The sequence below is a fragment of the Aedes albopictus genome, chromosome 2 (assembly GCF_035046485.1).
Source record: "Aedes albopictus strain Foshan chromosome 2, AalbF5, whole genome shotgun sequence".
NCBI classification, from domain to species: Eukaryota; Metazoa; Arthropoda; class Insecta; order Diptera; family Culicidae; genus Aedes; species Aedes albopictus.
Window position 1 is genome coordinate 376616528 of NC_085137.1, and position 19706 is coordinate 376636233.

Consider the following 19706-nt stretch of genomic DNA (forward strand, 5'->3'; position numbering starts at 1 on the left):
TGACTTTTTTCTAGAATAGTTCTAACTTCACGCTAAATAGTTCCATCATTCCCAAATTTGGACCATTAATACACAACTGGTTGATCAACTTACAGTAAATATTTGAGGATGTTTGATGCATTTTTTCAAAAAAAATACTGCTAGTTGACCTATTTTCAAATACTGAAAATTTATCAAAAATTCAGGAATTCTACCCCAAAAACTCGCCAATATCTTTACTTTCATCAATCTGCCGTAAAAATTGCAGTCGAATAATCGAAAGGAATTATTTTCAGCTTTTACTTGATCCATGCAAATAGATCGAAGTTGGTTAAATACATATAACGGAAGAAATTTTACATTTTGTTAATTCCATATATTTTAAAACGATTTTCAGCGGTTCCGGGTCATTTGGCCGAAAACTTAACTTAACCGTTGTGCCCCACACCAATGTAACTTTAAAGATCATTTTATGATCAAAGAAGGAAAAATCTTCGATAAAATATTGGCAGTTTCAACGCCATGTAATCCCTGAATGTCAAAATTAGAAAAAAAACAACCTATGATTAAAAGAAGGAAATATTTTTGATGATCATATTGGTAGTCAGAATGTCAAAAACTTCCTCTGATGTTATTGATCATAATTCAGCCAAATGGCATTCGGCCAAGTGGCCAGACACTATTTTCAACTAACACTCAAAAACTGTTCTACTTAATTTTTTTAAGCACGGTCTTGAAATCCGCACTTAAAAATGTAGGAAAAATGTTGGCCGTTGGAGGAAGTTCATGACTTTCAGTTTTATTTTGTAAACTTGTATTATTACATCATAGTTGATTATTGTTAAATCTAATAAAAACCGTAAACTATTCATTAGAATTTGATGTATCAAATGTTGGCTTTGTTCCGATGTAGTCTTGATATCAATTTTGGATTTTCTTTGTGTGAATCGAGTGACTCGAGCTGACCTAAAGTCATCCTTAAAGACGGGCGAACGATTGCTGATGTTTTTGTGGAACAATCCAATCACCGTTGAGTATGTTTTAACGGCTTGCTAGATACTTTATATTTTGCGTTATTTCTGGGAGAACTTAGTGATTACGGGAAAAGCAGTTCTCACTGTTTTTTACGCATATTCAAACTTAGTACACTCTTCACAACTTCCGTCGCACTAAACGCGTACATCGAACACGAGGTCAAAACTGTAATAAACTTATTCTATAAGATTTGCGCAGATCCATTCTTGTAATTGCCTCTCAATGAACTAGATAAGCGTGGATAGAGACACTGAAGTTCATTCTTCATTTCGATTTTTCCTATTCGCACTATTCGCAGGAAACTTCCTCTGCCCATTATCTCTCACCCATATATCCTTCCACAAATCTTCATATCTTCTCCCGCGAAACATCTGCGCCACAATCATCATCCACACCCACCCCAAACACTCACCTGATACACGTCTGGAGGTCGGCGAAGGCTGTGCCGGCGTCACCCTAACGGCCTCTGTCTGGAACACACCCACCAGGGCCAGGACGATAGCACCGAGTGCTATCGCGCTCACACTATTTCGCCAGTCTATGGCCATCGTATCCACTTGTATTAGCACTTGGGAAGAATTTGCAGTATTTCCACTCACGGGGGAAATGCCCACTCGACTATTCCACGATCGTATCCAGCGAGTAGCGTATTTCAACTTCCAACTCTTTTCTTTTCCTGTTTGTGCCACCGAAAAAAAAAAACTACGAATCACTGAGTTTAATCCTCGCTATTGCCGCGTGCGCTGCTGTACTCTTCACATACACACCATCGGATCGTAACACACTACCAGACGCACTTGATCCACCCTTGATTGGCTCGGTGTTTTTCAAATTCCTTTCAAGGAATCCGGACTAATCCATGCGTGACAACCGAAACCGACTGCAGCTCTGCGGTGTTTCCACTTCGAAGGTTCACTTAGCAATGAAGCACACGCGCACGGACCTAGCCAAGGTTGGCTCCGAGGAATGCCAGGTGTTCCGCGACTTTCCAATACAGATCGATACAGATTCGCAACTTCACACTTGGTCACCGTCAATCACTCGATTCGAATATCTCCAGATATTTCAAACCGGCAGCAGGATCACCGGATCGGGGGTCCTGATGGAACAAAACCGGTTACCTGCGGGATCGCACCGGATGGGACTACTACGGATCAACTCCTTCGGGAGAGGGACTCGGGTGTAACTCTAGAACCGGGGGCTCGCCGTGTGGTTATATCAACACGCGACCCGTGCTATGCTCAGACTGAAATTGCAATCGAAAATGCGATCGCTATATAAAACCTTTCTCTTTGCAAACCGATCGGGCACCTCCGGTCTTCTTGGGTAGATCGGGCTCCGGTTGGGGTTCGAAACTGGGCTCTCTCGCGGGCGCCGAGCTCCACTCAACCACACTTCAGGAGGGGGCAGTCACGAACAAACGCAACTCTACCATTCACAACGATCGTGACTACTCAAAAACACTTGAAGTCAACGCATGGCCCAGCAACCATGCGCGAGGCGTTATGTACCGTTACGGTTTCTCACCGTGCTCCGCGAGAGCTTTTCCGGAGGAGCTCTCCCAAGCGGTAAGAGCTTGGGACCCCTTTCCGATTGAGGTAGGTAGGTATCTCCGAGCGAACTGTCTCAAGACCCGCACGCGAACCATGGATCAGCTGAGAATCGCAGGTAAAGGAGCGAGAGAGAGAGCCAAGTGGGGCACCAGTTCAGAGCGCCATCGTTGCCACCGAGCTTCGAACAGTGACCCCTTCCATAATAACAAAACTTGCTTCGGTATGCACTCACGTACCGCGCACTCGCTCCCGCTCGAGCTGCCACCGCCGCCAAGTACCGTATTGTTACTCTCAAACGAGATCGAAAGTGAACTGTTTTATTTTTCTTGCCTCCCGCTCCCGTCGTCCGTCGTCGTCGTCATGATCGTCGACGTCAACTGCCAGGCTCAAGTGGTTGATCTTGTTCGCTGTTTGCTTTTGAACGCCTTCGTCGTGTAGGTACACTACCAAGGGGCTCGCTCGATCGGTTGGGGGTGGGTGGTTGATCGGCGGCTGACTCTTGTCGCCTTGCTTGATGAGGATTTTTTCACGTCCAATAGATCGGTAGTTCGCGAGAGAGATACCTTTGGTCGGCGCGCACTAGCCGTAAGTTAACCGGCGTGCGATGCAACTTGGGCAGACAATTAAACGTTCCATAATAAATACAAAATTTCCCATAAATAATTCAAAAAGTCCCAGTGAAGAAACAGGGCTGTCAGCAGTAATAAATAACAAAAGTTCCATAAACAAATAAAAAAATGCATAAATAATTCAAAAGTTTCAATAAATAATTGATTTTTGAGCAATTAAAAACGTCAAAAATGCAATGAATAAATCAACTGTTGCAATCAAAAAAGCCATTTTTCCCACCAAATAACTTCGAATTTTCCATAAATAAATCCGATTTTTCCATAATAAATTAGAAAATTCACAATAAAAAAATATCGAATAAGCAATAAAAAATTCAAAAAATGCAATAAAAAATGACGAAATTACCCATGAAAAACAAATGCAGGAAATTATGAGACAGTGAAATGCTGAATCGCACTTATATGACTGAAACGACTGAAATGCTTGCGTAACTATGATTGCAATTTATCGAGCAATTGCTTGCTGTCCGAACTCGCTATCGCTCGTCGGACCCAAAAAAGGGATAACATCTATGTTTGCATTACACCGGGCAAATTCTTGGATCTGTGGTTTGCCTAGAACTGAATCGATGCAGTTACGGTGCATCGGATATCGGAAACTTCGGCGGCCTTCTGCCGCCTCAGTTCCTCAATCCTCTATGCGGCTTCGCCGCATGGTCTACTTGATTTTTTGGCTCAAAATGCATTTACGTTTATTGCTCATTTTTTGACATTTATTGATTATTATTTTTTTCGTTTATTGCACTTTTTGAATTATTTATTGCTTTATCGATATTTTTTTATTGTGAATTTTCTAATTTATTATGGAAAAATCGGATTTATTTATGGAAAATTCGAAGTTATTTGGTGGGAAAAATGACTTTTTTTATTGCAACAGTTGAATTATTCATTGCATTTTTGACGTTTTTAATTGCCCAAAAATCAATTTTTTATGGAAACTTTTGATTTATTTATGCATTTTTTTATTTGTTTATGGAAATTTTGTTATTTATCACTGCTTGCACCCCTGTTTCTTCACTGGGACTTTTGGAATTATTTATTAAGAATGATGACTTTCTTATGAGTCGTTTATATTTTAGCCTGCAACTTGAGCTGGCGTGAGTTTGGAAGAGAGTTTGGCGTTGGGAGATCATTGAGGCTGTGTCCCGAGCGGCGTGATATGATACATTGTAATTTTTCTTGGACCGGATTGCGTGAAGTTGTTGGTGATCTGTGAGTGAATTTATTATATATTTGAATTAGCCACATTGGGTGTCGAAACATTGTTGATTTACGAAACGTTCAAATGTAATACCCAAAGTTGTTGTCCTCAGAGATCCAATAAGGTTTGTATCACGTTAAAATATTAGCCACTTTTTTCGTGTATTTTTAGCAGGGTTGTAATATCAATAACTAAAACATGATAAAACTTTAACATACTTCGATAAATTACACAGCGTAACAAAAATTAACTTTTTGTCTGTCTCAAGAGCAAACTTATGTGTCTCCGAAGGATTTTGGGCCGCTGAATCCGAATCCGGGCTCAGATTTGCTCCAACACGTCACAATTTTCAGCGATACCTCAATTTATAGGGCAAAATAAGCGATTTTGGGCTTTTTTGACTGCAAGCCATTAAGCAAGGAAATATTTTTTAAGCAATCAAAAGTTTAATTGGTCAATTAACATCTACATTAACGACTCATGCAAAATATTTCGTTTTACCAAATCGAATTTGATAGTTTTAAGCGATTTATGTTATGTACGACATTTCCCATACAAGTCACCCTCCAAACGTTGTATGCAAGTTTTCATATTAACATAAAATGCTTAAATCTATCAAATTTGATTAGGTAAAACGAAATATTTTGCATGAGTCGTTAATTTAGACGTTAATTGACCAATTAACCTTTTGATTGCTTAAAAAAAATATTTCCTTGCTTAATGGCTTGCAGTCAAAAAAGCCCAAAATCGCATATTTTGCCCTATAAATTGAGGTATCGCTCAAAATTGTGACGTGTTGGAGCAAATCTGAGCCCGGATTCGGATTCAGCGGCCCAAAATCCTTCGGAGACACATAAGTTTACTCTTGAGACAAAAAAATGTTGCGCTGTGTTAGTTTTATACTTTGGGTGATTTTCTTACGAATATTTTCTCAGAGAAATACAAAACCAATTCTCATTTTCTAAAACGATACAACAAAATGCTGGAAACTTTCTCCTTTCAAAGAATCGATTCGCAAAATCGAGTGAGTGAGCCATGACTCTTTTCAAAAGAGTTACGATTCGCTGATGTTTATTACAATTGCGAAAAGAGTTAGTATGACTGCGCATCTAATAATGAATCGGCGAAGAACATTGCAATCTTTGATAATTAATTTTGTTTTCATACTTATATGTATTATGTGGCCGAATTGCACCAGAGATTCGATTGTTCGGTAAAATTACCGAAAACCTGCGAATCTTGCATTTCACTACGTTATGTTCAGACGTTTGTGCAGATCGTTAATATCCATACCATGCAAGTGCATTTTCTCGAAAACTGGGTAGATTTGTACGAAAAGGAGTTGGCTCACATCGAAAATCGACATTTTCTTTAAATCCCGGAAATGAGTTACTGAATCGATCAAAAGAGTCCACTCTTTTTTGAGAGTGAATCGAGAGTGATTCACTCTCAAAATTGAATCAGTTTTCCCATCTCTAGTCTGGCTGGCAGGCTTGTCAGCATTGAGCACTTGGAAATCATGCTCTTTGGATTTACTCCATCAAGCACATCATAAATTAGAAATCTTTTCATCTTATCAGATTGAAGTATGTTGAAACATCTTAAATGTCCATTTGAACTGTCATGAAATTGCACCACAGTGCCACACGGACCGGGCGACACGGGCTGCGAAACGGTGAGTCGATAAGGAGAGCGTCCAATATAGCTCTGGTCCTCACAAGTTCCTACCTCATGCTTCCACGGGTCAAGCGATGGCAAAGACCGCCAGCTAAGAGTTTGGTGCTTAGCTGGTAGTGCAGCCTGAGCACGGTTGTCCTTCTGACTTCAGCTAGATTGAGGAGGTACGATCCGAGCGTCTGTTCACCAAGGAGGTGCGGCTCAAACAGCGTCTGTTCTGGCATCCAGCGGCTGAGTAAGAAACGCTGCACCACGCCCAGCTATATCCAAGGTGGTAGCCCCATCATCGTGGTCGTCCCAGTGTTGGTTGGGACGTTAAACAGAACTGGCACGATGGCCCTCCGGCGAGACAGGAGTGTTGGCGTAGGCCCAATAAGCCACCCGTAAAAATCCCCATTGAAAATAACATAGGAGAAAATACGACTCGATACAATCGGCAAAAACCCACGCGACGAAATAAGGACTACGATTGGAAACATGGAACATGGAATTGCAAAACACTAGGTTTTGCAGGATGTGACAGGATAATCTACGACGAACTACATCCCCTCAGTTCTATCGCTGCTGTTGTTCGATGCAGACGGATTGTGCTCTTTGCTCAGGTAGTTTTTTCGCCTCCGGCTTGTGCTGCTAGGCATTGAATATCGCGTATCGCTTTGCTTTGTGTGTCGGTCGATCATACCGTCGGTTCGTTGGTGGTGTCGTAGGAAAGCACCAGAAATGACTGAAATGAACGAAACGTTCGTAAATACGGTGCAGTTTCGCTTCCCGCCGGGTAGCCCACGGCCCTCCTGGGTGGAAATCGCCGCTTTTTTGAAGACGCTGAACACTGACTTGCAGCAGATGGAAACTGTATATGAAACGGCACACGATCGTTCATTGTTCGTGAAGTTCGTGTCGCGGGATGCCATGGACGAATCGTTGCGGAAGAAAACAGAGGCTAAAACATTCGCCTATTCAAATGGGCAATCAATAGAAGTGCTGATGACTATTGCGGGCGTCAATATGCGATTCATTCGTGTGTTTGATTTGCCACCGGAGAGCCTGTCTTCGGAACTTGAAAACTTTGGAAAAGTACAACGCGTGATTCGAGAAAAGTTCCCCGCGGGGCTTGGTCTCGATCATTTGTACACCGGAGTGCGTGGTGTCTTCATGGAGGTCGCAACAAAAATCCCGTCATGGATCGACGTTTCCAACCGGAAAGGGAGGCTATATTATGAAGGCCTGACGTGCTTCTTATGTCAAGTGGAAGGGCATCGGAGGGACTCTTGCCCTCAACGACAAGTTAGGGAAACCTGGAGAGGTCGTTGTACCTGTGGATATCGATTCGCAAGGCTCTGTGCAGGAAGATATAATAGAAGTTCTGGAGGAAGAAATCATCGTCCAAAACGCGGACATTCTGGATGTGGATCAGGTGCAACCGAATGGAAGCAATAATATGTCCTCAATTAGGAATGAGATGGATCGGAAAGAAGACACAACAAAAGAGGAGGTCAGGAAAAGCCAGGATACATCGACAAACGCGAGGGTGGCTCAGCGACGGGCTCAATTTGCAGCTTCTGGTGGTGATTCAAGCTCTGGGTCCGTACCGCGACCCAGAAAGAAGTGCACCCGAATGCAATTTTATTGATATGTAATCTTTTGAATATTTTTTGTAACTATTCGACAAGATGTCGGCTCTGTAAAGTTTTTAGCTAAACGATCGAGCCAATAATAAACTGTTTGAAAAAAAAAAACTACATCCCCGCAACTTCGACATCGTGGCGTTGCAGGAACTTTGTTGGACTGGACAGAAAGTGTGGAAAAGCGGGCATCGAGCGGCTACCTTCTACCAAAGCTGTGGCACCACCAATGAACTGGGAACAGGATTTATAGTGTTGGGAAAGATGCGACAACGTGTGATCGGGTGGCAGCCGATCAACGCAAGGACGTGCATGTTAGGAATTAAAGGCCGTTTCTTCAATTACAGCATCATCAACGTCCACAGCCCACCTGATGACGAGAAAGAAGCGTTCTACGCGCCGTTAGAGCAAACATACGATGGTTGCTCGCCGCGTGACGTGAAAATCGTTGTCGGCGACATGAACGCTCAGGTAGGAAGGGAGGAAATGTACAGACCGGTAATCGGGCGAAACAGCCTGCACGCCGTATCGAATGATAACGGCCAGCGATGCGTAAACTTTGCACCCTCCCGTTGTATGGTAGTCCGAAGCACCTTCTTCCTCCGCAAAGATATCCACAAAGCCACCTGGAGATCACCCGACCATCAAACAGAAAATCAAATCGACCACGTTCTAATCGACGGTAAATTCTTCTCGGATATAACCAATGTCCGCACATACCGCAGTGCGAATATAGATTCGGATCACTACTTAGTCGCTGTATGCATGCGCTCAAAACTTTCGACAGTTATCACCACGCGTCGAAGTCGAACGCCGCGGCTCAACATCGAGCAACTTCGTAACGTAGAGGTGGCTCAAGACTACGCGCAGCAGTTAGCAGTGGCTCTATCAACGGAAGAGCAGCTTGGCGCAGCTACACTTGAAGATGGCTGGAGGGACATCCGATCCACCATAGGTAGTACCTCGGTTACAGCACTAGGCTTCGCGACACCGAATCACAGAAACGACTGGTACGACGGCGAATGTGAACAGTTGAAAAACGAGAAGAATGCAGCATGGGCAAGAATGCTGCAATACCGTACGAGAGCGAATGAGGCACGTTACAAACAGGCTCGGAATAGGCAGAACTCAGTCTTCCGGATGAAGAAGCGCCAGCAGGAAGAACGAGATCGCGAAGCGATGGAAGAGCTGTACCGCGCCAAGGACACACAAAATTTCTACGAGTAGCTGAACCGCTCGCGCAGAGGCTTTGTGCCACAAGCCGACATGTGCCGAGATAATCACGGGAATATTCTCACGAGCGAGCATGAGGTGGTCGAGAGGTGGCGGCAGCATTACGATGAGCACCACAATGGCGACGTTGCAAGTACCGAAGGTGGCGTGGTAACAGATCTTGGAGTATGTGCACAGGACGAAAGACTTCCGGGCCCTGACCTCCAAGAGATTGAGGAGGAGGTTGGCCGGTTGAAAAACAACAAAGCCGCTGGAGCAGATCAACTACCAAGCGAGCTTCTAAAATACGGTGGAGAAACACTGGTGAAAGCACTACACTGGGTCATTACCAAGATTTGGGAGGAGGAAGTATTACCGGAGGAATAGATGAATGGTATCGTGTGTCCCATCTACAAAAAAGGCGACAAGTTGGATTGCGGGAACTACCGCGCAATCACACTACTGAGCGCTGCCTACAAGATACTCTCTCAAATTTTATGCCGCCGTCTATCACCGATTGCAAGAGAGTTCGTGGGGCAATCTCAGGTTGGATTCATGGGTGAACGCGCTACAACGGACCAGATGTTCGCCATCCGCCAGGTGTTGCAGAAGTGCCGCGAATACAACGTGCCCACACATCACTTGTTCATCGATTTCAAATCGACGTATGATACAATCGATCGAGAACAGCTATGGCAGATTACGCACGAATACGGATTCCCGGATAAACTGATACGACTGATCAAGGCGACGATGGATCGAGTGATGTGCGTAGTTCGAGTATCAGGTACACTCTCGAGTCCCTTCGAATCTCGCAGAGGGTTACGGCAAGGTGATGGTCTTTCGTGTTTGCTGTTCAACATTGCGTTAGAGGGTGTAATAAGGAAAGCGGGGATAAACACGAGTGGAACGATTTTCACAAAGTCCGTTCAGCTGCTTGATTTCGCCGATGATATTGATATTATTGCTCGTAAATTTGAGACGATGGCGGAAACGTACATCCGACTAAAGAGTGAAGCCAGGCGAATCGGATTAGTCGAAGACAAAGTACATGATGGCAAAGGGCTCCAGGAAGGAACCACCACGCCCGCCACCCCGAATTTATATCGACGGTGATGAAATCGAGGCGGTTGACGAATTCGTGTACTTGGGCTCACTGGTGACTGCCGACAACGACACCAGCAGAGAAATTCAGAGGCGCATTGTGGCAGGAAATCGTTCTTATTTGGACTCCGCAGAACTCTACGATCGAATAAAGTTCGCCGAAACACGAAGTTAACCATCTTCAAAACGCTGATTAGAACGGTCGTCTTCTATGGGCACGAAACATGGACTCTACGTGCAGAGGACCAACGCGCCCTTGGAGTTTTCGAACGGAAGGTGTTGCGTACCATCTACGGCGGAGTGCAGATGGAAGACGGGACTTGGAGAAGTCGAATGAACCACGAACTGCATCAGCTGCTGGGAGAACCAACCATCGTCCATACCGCGAAAATCGGTAGGCTACAGTGGGCGGGTCACGTCATCAGGATGTCGGATAGCAACCCTACTAAAATGGAGAGTCATTCGACCGGTACAAGAAGACGTGGAGCGCAGCGAGCTAGGTGGGTCGACCAAGTGGAGGACGATCTGCGGACCCTACGCAGAGTGTGGATCTGGAGACAAACAGCCATGGACCGAGTGGAATGGAGGCGGCTACTATGTACAGCAGAGGCCACCCCGGCCTTAGCCTGATCGGTAAGGTAAGTAACTGTAATGGACTGATCGTTGGATTGATTCATCGGTGTGTGTACAAAATTCACTCGGAAAACGGTCCCAGTCAAGTGTAACAATTCTAAAGCGTTACATAATTTGTGGACGGCACCTAATCACATCCGAAGATTTGGAATGAGAAAAGAAGCAAATCCATGTGCGAAGGTGAAATCGAGTTCAGTTTTACACCTTTAGGGGACAAAGATGGTCAAGTGGTTCCGTAGCTAGGAAAGGAAGCAGTGCGCGTCTAGCGAATTGGGAGGCGTGAGTTCGATTCGCACCGTAACACGTGGATTTTTTTTTTCAAATATAAATTTGTCATTCAAACACGTGTTTATGTACATGGTTTTCAAAGCATTTCTTACATTGTTATTGGTTAGCCTAGACAAAATCAAGAAATAGATACACTATTGTTTATAATTTGTTATTATTTTTGTAAAAGCCCAGATTAATCCACCTAGTGGTGATAGTGCCTTTCTCGTCGAATATGTACTCATGAACTTTTCGTCGACGCTAGCCAAAATGTTAATGAATCACTTCATATGGAAAAGCAACAATTTTAACAAAGCCATCATCGATTTTCGAAACTTATTGATGATACATATTCCGATGTTATGTTCCACAGCAAAACGCTGAAATATATCAGACCTCTCAGTTGACTGCTTGACCACCTTAATCCTAGTCGTGTATTGGAGTCATTATGACCCCATTCCATCCACTACGGCAGCGGGGTGAGCGTCAGCTAATGCATGAAGATTGAAGAAGGTTAACTATTTTCACAATCACAGATTACTTTGTGATCTTCGCCAATGTTTATTTCAGCACACTTTAGGCTATATTTTATTATCATTGGTAACATGATTCATGTAAAATTTGACCTTCCTACGAATAAATGCAGAAAATGTAAATTTTCTATTCAAATTTTAATCGCAATGAGAAGAGTGAGGGCTCAACCAGCCACACCCAAATTGTAAGCTATAATTTTAGAAGCATAAGGAGATTGAAGATTGAAAAACTGTATAAGGTGTTGATGCGATTAAATTATATTTTTTCCACTACTATACATTTTCACCGCAGGAATCTGAAATGGTGTGATTTGAAGAGATCGCTTTGGTCACGATTTTGTTCTCTTTCATATAGGAAGACTTTGACCATTTCTTCACTTATAATCTTACCCAACGTTTACATGCTATCAAAAAAGCCACAATTTGATTTATCGCTTTGACATTTATTTTGTTCACCTCTATAATTCCGCTATTTGATGTGCAGCTTGCATGGGTTTTGTTAAATTTTACATTTGACCTCTTCCGGCGGTACACCTGGAACCGATTACGGTGGTCTCAAATATGGTCTGAGATTATGTTTTTGTCAACTGTTCATCGGGTTACCTGCAAAGTCGAAAATTATTGTGATCTGAGGCTATTTTGTTGCATGCATGATTTTAGTTCACTTCTATTAAATCACTTCCGATGGAACACCCGCAACCGATTCCAAAATATTATTACAAGTTCTAGATGTGGCCTGAGACTATTTTCTCGTTGACCGTTCATCAGATTATCTAAAACGCCGCTATGGTTTAGTTCCCTTCTATATTTTACCACTTCAGCCGCGTTGCTCGTCTTGTCACCAGTTCTGGAACACTACCGGTTCTCCCAAATATGGTCTGAGATTATTTGCGTTGCGTTACGTTGCGTGGTAACGGAGTAATTCGTAGATTGCATACTGAAAGTTGTCATGTTAAAACTTTAATACCCCTATTCTAATTGCTTATGGAATGCTATATGGGAAGGAACAGCTATCCAACTAGAGGTTGAAGTGAAAAAGACATGAGAACTTCCATTGCCGGCCACGCCCATCTTCTCCGTTACGAGGATAGGAAAGGATGTGATAATATGACACCTACTTTACAAGAGGTCAGCGACTCACCGACACTCCCACAGGTGTCAAGGAGTTGGATATTTGGAATGGGGTGATTTGGGAATCACTATAAGCGAGTGATGCGACAAGATTCAGATTGTGTAAGTGTATTTGAGTAAATCATGTAGATGTGTTGGAGTGAGTGAAAGTGTTTTAGTGTATTTAAACACCAACGCTGAGAGTGACGAAGCTAAGAAATTTTGTCACTCCAAGGGCCTTTTGGATCCGGGATGGGGCACAGGCATTTACACTGTGTCCTGGCTAACAAGCCTAGGCTTAAGCGCCATTGATCGCTCTCTGAAACGAAAAGAAACACAATTGATCCTACCTAAAGGTGGGAAGGGATTGGGAAGGGATAATAGGGTTGGGATGATATGATCTATTTATCGAAAGGCCAGCGACTCACCGATGCTCTCGTAAATAGAAAGAGTTGGGAATTTGGTGAGAAAATGGTTTAAAATTCAGTATAATTAGGTTATGCGACTGGATTATTATGAGATTTTATATGTAGTTAAATATAATGAAAATGTAAAATGCAGCTGAATAGCAAAAAGCATGGAGCGAACTCACCAGGGAACACCAATTTCCAAAATTATCACCATTGATTTTGATGACATTTCACCGATCCCAGTTCCACCGAAGAAAACTTTTCTCCACCTCATTGGCATCGGAGGAGCTTCGGTCCATCGTCGTAATCGAATCCGGCATCGAAATAGGAGTTCGTCAACTCAGCATAACCAACATCTTTGAAGACAGAAAGCCTCACATTTTGGCCTTCTGGATGCTTTGTCTTGTTTTTTTTTTCTATCTTTTTGGCGGCGTAATTTTCACAACCTTGAGATGATTCCAACAATGATGCTCCAACAACCGACACTGACTTGAACACTAAAGCATTTATTCCGAAAAAACCCCACTTTTTCGTATCATTAAAATAAGCTCTTGAAGCCACTTGTAAAATAGGTTTCTTCCGTCCATTCACAAAGCCGGAATTCGTGCGGCGTATGTTGATTTCTTCATTAAGCCCCAGCACACCAGCACACTGCCGCAGAGATTCCTCCCGATGCTAATTTTTCCATGTTTTAACTATACACATGAACAACTCTCAAAATTCCAGTTCCAAAAAATCGGCGAAAAAACAGGAGCTGAAGAAATGTCACGCGAGTAGAAACATAAAACACCCCAAATATGGTCTGAGATTATTTGTTGATTAACCTTTTATCTTGTTACTGAATAAGTCATTGATATGTCACATGTTCTCTTTTACATTTGACCATTTCTGGCGGGACACCCGTAATCGGTTCCGTAACACACTGCACAGTGGGAAAAATTGAACCCGAAACACGACTAAATTCATTTTCTCAGCTGGGTAACAGGTTCTGCCAACGGCTGAGACCATTTTCGCTTGGAAAAAGTGTGCTGAATCGATTGGTAGGGGTCTCGTTGGCCGGAGGCCTCACCCTGGCCAGCTAGAGGGCCGGAACCAATCCGAGTTCCTTACGGAAAGCAAAATCATTGTCATCCAAGAATACTTTCGCACCCGTTATTTATTCTGAAGCCGCAAATCAGAAGTCAACCGCACTCCGGATAATATCAGTTGCATATTATGGTCCAATTGTGGTTCCGGAACAATCCGGGACAACTCGGAACATTAGGGTGGGACTAATTTTAAAAAATCTCTCTGGGATATGATTTCCCAAATGGAAATCGATCTACTAGTCGAAATAAGTAAGCTGTACAAAAATGAGTGATTTTGGTTGATCTTTAGGGGTGGCGCAAAGTGTTTAAGTGATTTTTTTTCGTATAAGCGGGTATACAGAAGACTTACCCCAATAGATATTTACATAACATTCAAAGTATGAATGAAAATAGAGAGGCATTCAGTTGACAATGAATGTAGCGAAGCACGAATGAAAAAATGAGAATGCCAAATCTTCGAATTTTTTACTCTCTGGATAATACTAGCCAGTAAGAAGGTAAGATGTGGCCACTGATAATTCCGAGTTTCTCTGAATACCTATACTATGTATATCTAAATAATGCTGCAGCTTAATAAATAATATAGAATTCACAATCAATTCAGGTTGAACAAAACTATATTTGTGGGCACTAAACGGCAATCCGGAATGCTTCCGGAATCCCTCAGGGATGCTTCCAGAATTCTTCTAGGTTGGATCAAGAATCCTTCTGGGTTACTTCCAAAATACTTCTGAGATGCTTTTATATTCCTAATAGGATGCTTCCAGAATGCTTTTGGGATGCTTCCAGAATGCTTCTGGGATGCTTTCAGTTTTCCTTCAGGATGCTTCCCAAGTTCTTATGGGATACTTCCAGATTCCTTTTGGAACATTTCCTAGATTTTCGGGAATATTACAAGAATCCTTCTGAGATGTTTCCAGAATCCATCAGGGATTCCAGAATTCCTTTTGAGATGCTTGCAGATTTCTTCAGGTACTTACATAATCCTTCAGGGATATTTCCTGAAACAATCTGGGATGCTTCCAGATTCCTTCTGGGTTGCTTTCTAATTCTTCGAGGTTGCTCGCAAAATCTTTAAGGGATGCTTTCAGATTTCTTTTGAGATGGTTCTCGAATTCTTCTAAAATGTTTCCAGAGTCCTTCTGGGATGCGTCCAAAATTCTTCTAGGATACTGCCATTCTGGCATGCTTTAATATAATCCATCAAGGATGCTTCTAACATCCTTCTGGGATATTTCCAGAAAACTTCTACGATGCTTCCAGATTTTTTTAAAATATGCTTCCCAAGTTCTTCAGAAATACTCTCAGATTCTGTCTGGGTTGTTTCCAAAATTTTTCTGGAATTATTTCAGATTTCTTATGGGATGCTTCCAGTTTCCTTCAAGGATAACTCCAGAATCCTTCTGGGATACTTCCAGTTTTTTAAGGATGCTTCCTGAGTTTTTCTGCGATACTTGCAGATTCTTTCTTGGATGCTTTCCAAATTCTTCTGGGATGTTTCCAGATTTCTTTTGGAAAACTTCTAGATTCCTTATAGGATGTTTGCAGATTCGTTCTAAGATGCTTCCAGAATCTTTCTGGAATGCTTCCAGAATTCTTTAGGTATTCTTCCAGAATCCTTCTGGGGTGCTTTCAGAATACTTATACGTTGCTTCAAGAATCCCGGGATTCTTCCAGATTCTTCCTGGGATGCTACCAGATTTCTAATGAGATACTTTCAGAATTGTTCTTGGCTGCTTCCAAAATTTTTCTGGGTTGCTTTCAAACTCCTTATGGAAAGCTTCCAAAATCTTTCTGGGTTGCTTCTAAAGTCCTTCAGGTATGCTGCCAGAATCCTACTATTACATAATATCAGGGATACTTCTAGAATCATGCTTCCAGGATTCTTCTGACTCTTTTATGAATTCAAGAGTTTCTCTGGATTGCATTCGGAATCTTTCTGGGATGTTTTCAAATTCCTAATGGGAAGCTTCCAGAATCATTTTGGGATGTCTCCAGAATTGCTTGCAGATTTTTTTGTGATACATTCAGATTCCGGGATGCTTCCAGAGTTCTTCTGGGATGCACCCGAACTTTTCCTGGGATACTTTTAGATTCCTTCTGGGATGCTTCTAAAATTCGTCAGGGATGCTTCAAAAATCCATTAAAATGCCTTCTTCAATTTTCGTTTTCAATGCTTCAAAATCTTTCAGGTATTCTTCCAGAAACCTTCTGGGATGCCTTCAAGTTGTTTCAAGGATGCCTACAAATTCCTTATGAGAAGTTTCCAGAAACGGTCTGGGTTGCTTCCAGAATCCATCTAGTATGCTTCCAAAATCTATCTGGAATTCTAGAAACATTCATGAAATTAGTCTTGAACCAACCCAGAAGAATTCTGGAAGCATCATAAAAGGAATCTGGAAGGGCCTCAAGGTTTCAAGGATTCTGGAAGCATTCATTTAGAAATCTGAAAGCATCACAGGAGGAAACAGACATCCCAAAACGAATCTGGTAGAAATCCATAAGGAATTTGAAAGCATCACAGAAAGATTATGGAAGCAACCCAGGAGAATTGGGGAAGCATCTCCAGGGTATCTACTCATACTCATAAGACAAAATTAAATTCTGTAAGTTTTCCAGGTTTTAACAGGGTTAATTAAACTTAAGTTTTGTCTCCTCTTCTTGGCGTAACGTCCTCACTGGGACAAAGCCTGCTTCTCAGCTTAGTGTTCTATGAGCACTTCCACAGTTATTAACTGAGAGCTTCCTCTGCCAATGACCATTTTGCATGTGTATATCGTGTGGCAGGCACGAAGATACTCTATGCCCAAGGAAGTCAAGGAAATTTCCTTTACGAAAAGATCCTGGACCGACCGGGAATCGAACCCGTCACCCTCAGCATGGTCATGCTGAATACCCGTGCGTTTACCGCCTCGGCTATATGGGCCCTCTCTTAAGTTTTGTAATATTTCCAATTTGTAAATCAGTTCATATTTTATAAAATATAAATACCTGAAAGCTATGAATGTAAAAAATCGATCTTTTTTTTTAATATGCAAACAAATTTTCATTAATTAGGTTAAAATTTAACGGGAGATTTGTATGAAAGCTCGTAAACAAACATAAAGAAGTTGATAAGGGAATATGATTTTCAGAGTCCTTTAAAAATAATGGCCAGAAATTTCATATGTAGCATTTGGCATTTTTTTTCAGAAAACCCTTAGAGGACACGGCGTGTATATGGTGAAGGTTTATCACAAAAAAATAGGCATCGCCAAATCCTCCATTATTCGAAAATATGGACTTTTAGCTTTCATTTAACATTTTCCCCAAAAAAATCCACCGAGGGATCCCGAACAACTTTTTCTGATCAAATAAAAATGAATTTTAGTTCAAATTCTTAGGATTTTTTTTAAGTTGCTATTTGGAATTTGTGGTGCGGGGCAAACAAAAAAGCAAATTTTGCTTAAAATAAAAGATTAATATGATAAATAATATACAAAGAAAACACAGCCTACTTTGATTTTAAATTAATAGAAATAGAGCATATAAGTGGTAAAATTTGTTAATAAAATCTTATAATGATAGATAAGGTGAGATAAAATTGAGATATTATTTTCAGTACTTTTACCTCTTATCTCAAACAAACAAAAGAACACTTTTTGTTCTTTATATCGAAATTATTATTGAGCTTTTTTTCTCTGCTCGAGATGTACCCAGAAATTCTCTAAGTATTCCAGGTTTTCCCTGTTAAATATAATTACCTGAAGATTCCCGTTTTTCAGTAGCAGACATCCTGATTTCATAAGGAATCTGGAGCATCCCACAATTATTCTAGAAGCTTCCCAGAAGAATTCAGAATGCATTCAAAAATGAATCTTGAAGCATTTCCAAAGAATTCTGAAAGCAACCCAGATGGATTCTGGAAGCAGCTTATAAAGGAATCTAGAAGCATCCATGTTGGATTTTGAAAGCACACCCGAAGGATTCTGGAAGCATCCTGGAACGAATCTGGAAACATCCTATAAAAAATCAAGAAGCATTCCAAAACAATTCTTCAAGCATCCTAGAAGGGTTTCTGGAAGCATCTCAGAAGGTAAAACTTTTGCTAGAGCAAACCTTCAAAAAACACTTCAAATTTTATTTTCAAAAAAAATGTCATATTTTGGTATCTAACCCAAAAATAAATACCAAAAAAAACGACATTTTTTTCAAATATCTCAAAAACCAATAGAGATATCATAATTTTGAGCACAATTTTGGCCCAAATGGGTTCTAAAATCACCGATTTTGTCTAGAAAAATTATGTTTGAAAATTTAGTTTGAAATGTTTTTAATGGTTTGCTCTAGAAAAAAATCACTTAAACACTTTGCGCCACCCCCAAAGATCAACCAAAATCACTCATTTTTGTACAGCTTACTTATTTCGACTAGTAGATCGATTTCCATTTGGGAAATCATATCCCAGAGAGATTTTTTAAAATTAGTCCCACCCTAATGTTCCGAGTTGTCCCGGATTGTTCCGGAACCACAATTGGACCATAATATGCAACTGATATCATCCGGAGTGCGGTTGACTTCTGATTTGCGGCTTCAGAATAAATAACGGGTGCGAAAGTATTCTTGGATGACAATGATTTTGCTTTCCGTAAGGAACTCGGATTGGTTCCGGCCCTCTGGCTGGCCAGGGTGAGGCCTCCGGCCAACGAGACCCCCTCCAATCGATTCAGCACACTTTTTCCAAGCGAAAATGGTCTCAGCCGTTGGCAGAACCTGTTACCCAGCTGAGAAAATGAATTTAGTCGTGTTTCGGGTTCAATTTTTCCCACTGTGGCACTGATATGGCTTGTAACTGATCATCATGTTGCCTAAAAAGCCGTGATTTGAGCTATCGCATGCATGGGTTTGGTGTCACTTTCGGCCCGGAATCGGTTGCAGAATACATACTACCGATAGTCTCTTTAATAGTCGGAGCCTATTTGCTTGCTAAAGTTTATTAGTTCATCAAAAAAGCCATGGGTTTGGTTCAATTTTATGTTTAGCCGCTTTCGGAGGGAAACCCGGAACTAGTTTCGGCACTACAGTCCATAATGTGGTCTTAGCCTACTTCCTCAATAACCGGTCATCAAGTTGTCGGAAAAGCCGTGATTTGATGTGCCGCATACAAAAGTTTTGTCAACTTTTATATACGGCCACTTCCGGCGGAACACCCGGAACCGGTTCCGAAACACTACCGTTTCAGATATGGTCTGAGACTGTTTTCTTGCTAACTGTTCATCAGGTTATCGAAATTGCCGCAATTTGATGTGTCATCGCATGCATGGATTTGGTTCACTTTTATATTTGGCCATTTCCGGCGGGACACCCGGACCGGTTCCGGAACACAACCGGTTCAGATATGGTCTGAGACTGTTTTCTTGCTAACTGTTCATCAGGTTATCTAAAATGCCGCAGTTTGATGTGTCGCATGTATGTGTTTGTTATATTTTTATGTATGGCCCCTTCCAAGGGTACTGGTCCGGAACACGTAAATGGCCATAACTCCGGAACGGCTGGACCGATCCGAACCATTTTCAATAGGAAACAATGTGACCAGATTCCGCGTCGAATGAACCGTCGGTCATTAAAATCGGTTGAGGTTTACTGCCAAAAAGTGATGTGAGTTTTTTCGTAC

General features: G+C 41.9%; 1 protein-coding gene across 2 annotated transcripts in view; it reads right to left on the reverse strand.

The window, feature by feature from the left end:
• LOC109425701 (uncharacterized) overlaps positions 1-2544 on the reverse strand; it is a 499193-nt gene extending 496649 nt beyond the window's left edge. The window contains exon 1 of one of the 2 annotated variants that reach the window (XM_062852999.1): positions 1427-2544. In XM_062852999.1, coding sequence (XP_062708983.1) covers positions 1427-1562 — 136 coding nt within the window. In that variant the 5' untranslated portion in view covers positions 1563-2544. The remainder of the gene's footprint in view (positions 1-1426) is intronic. The other variant, XM_062853000.1, reaches the window with a different exon arrangement.
• Between the last annotated feature and the right edge of the window lie 17162 nt (positions 2545-19706).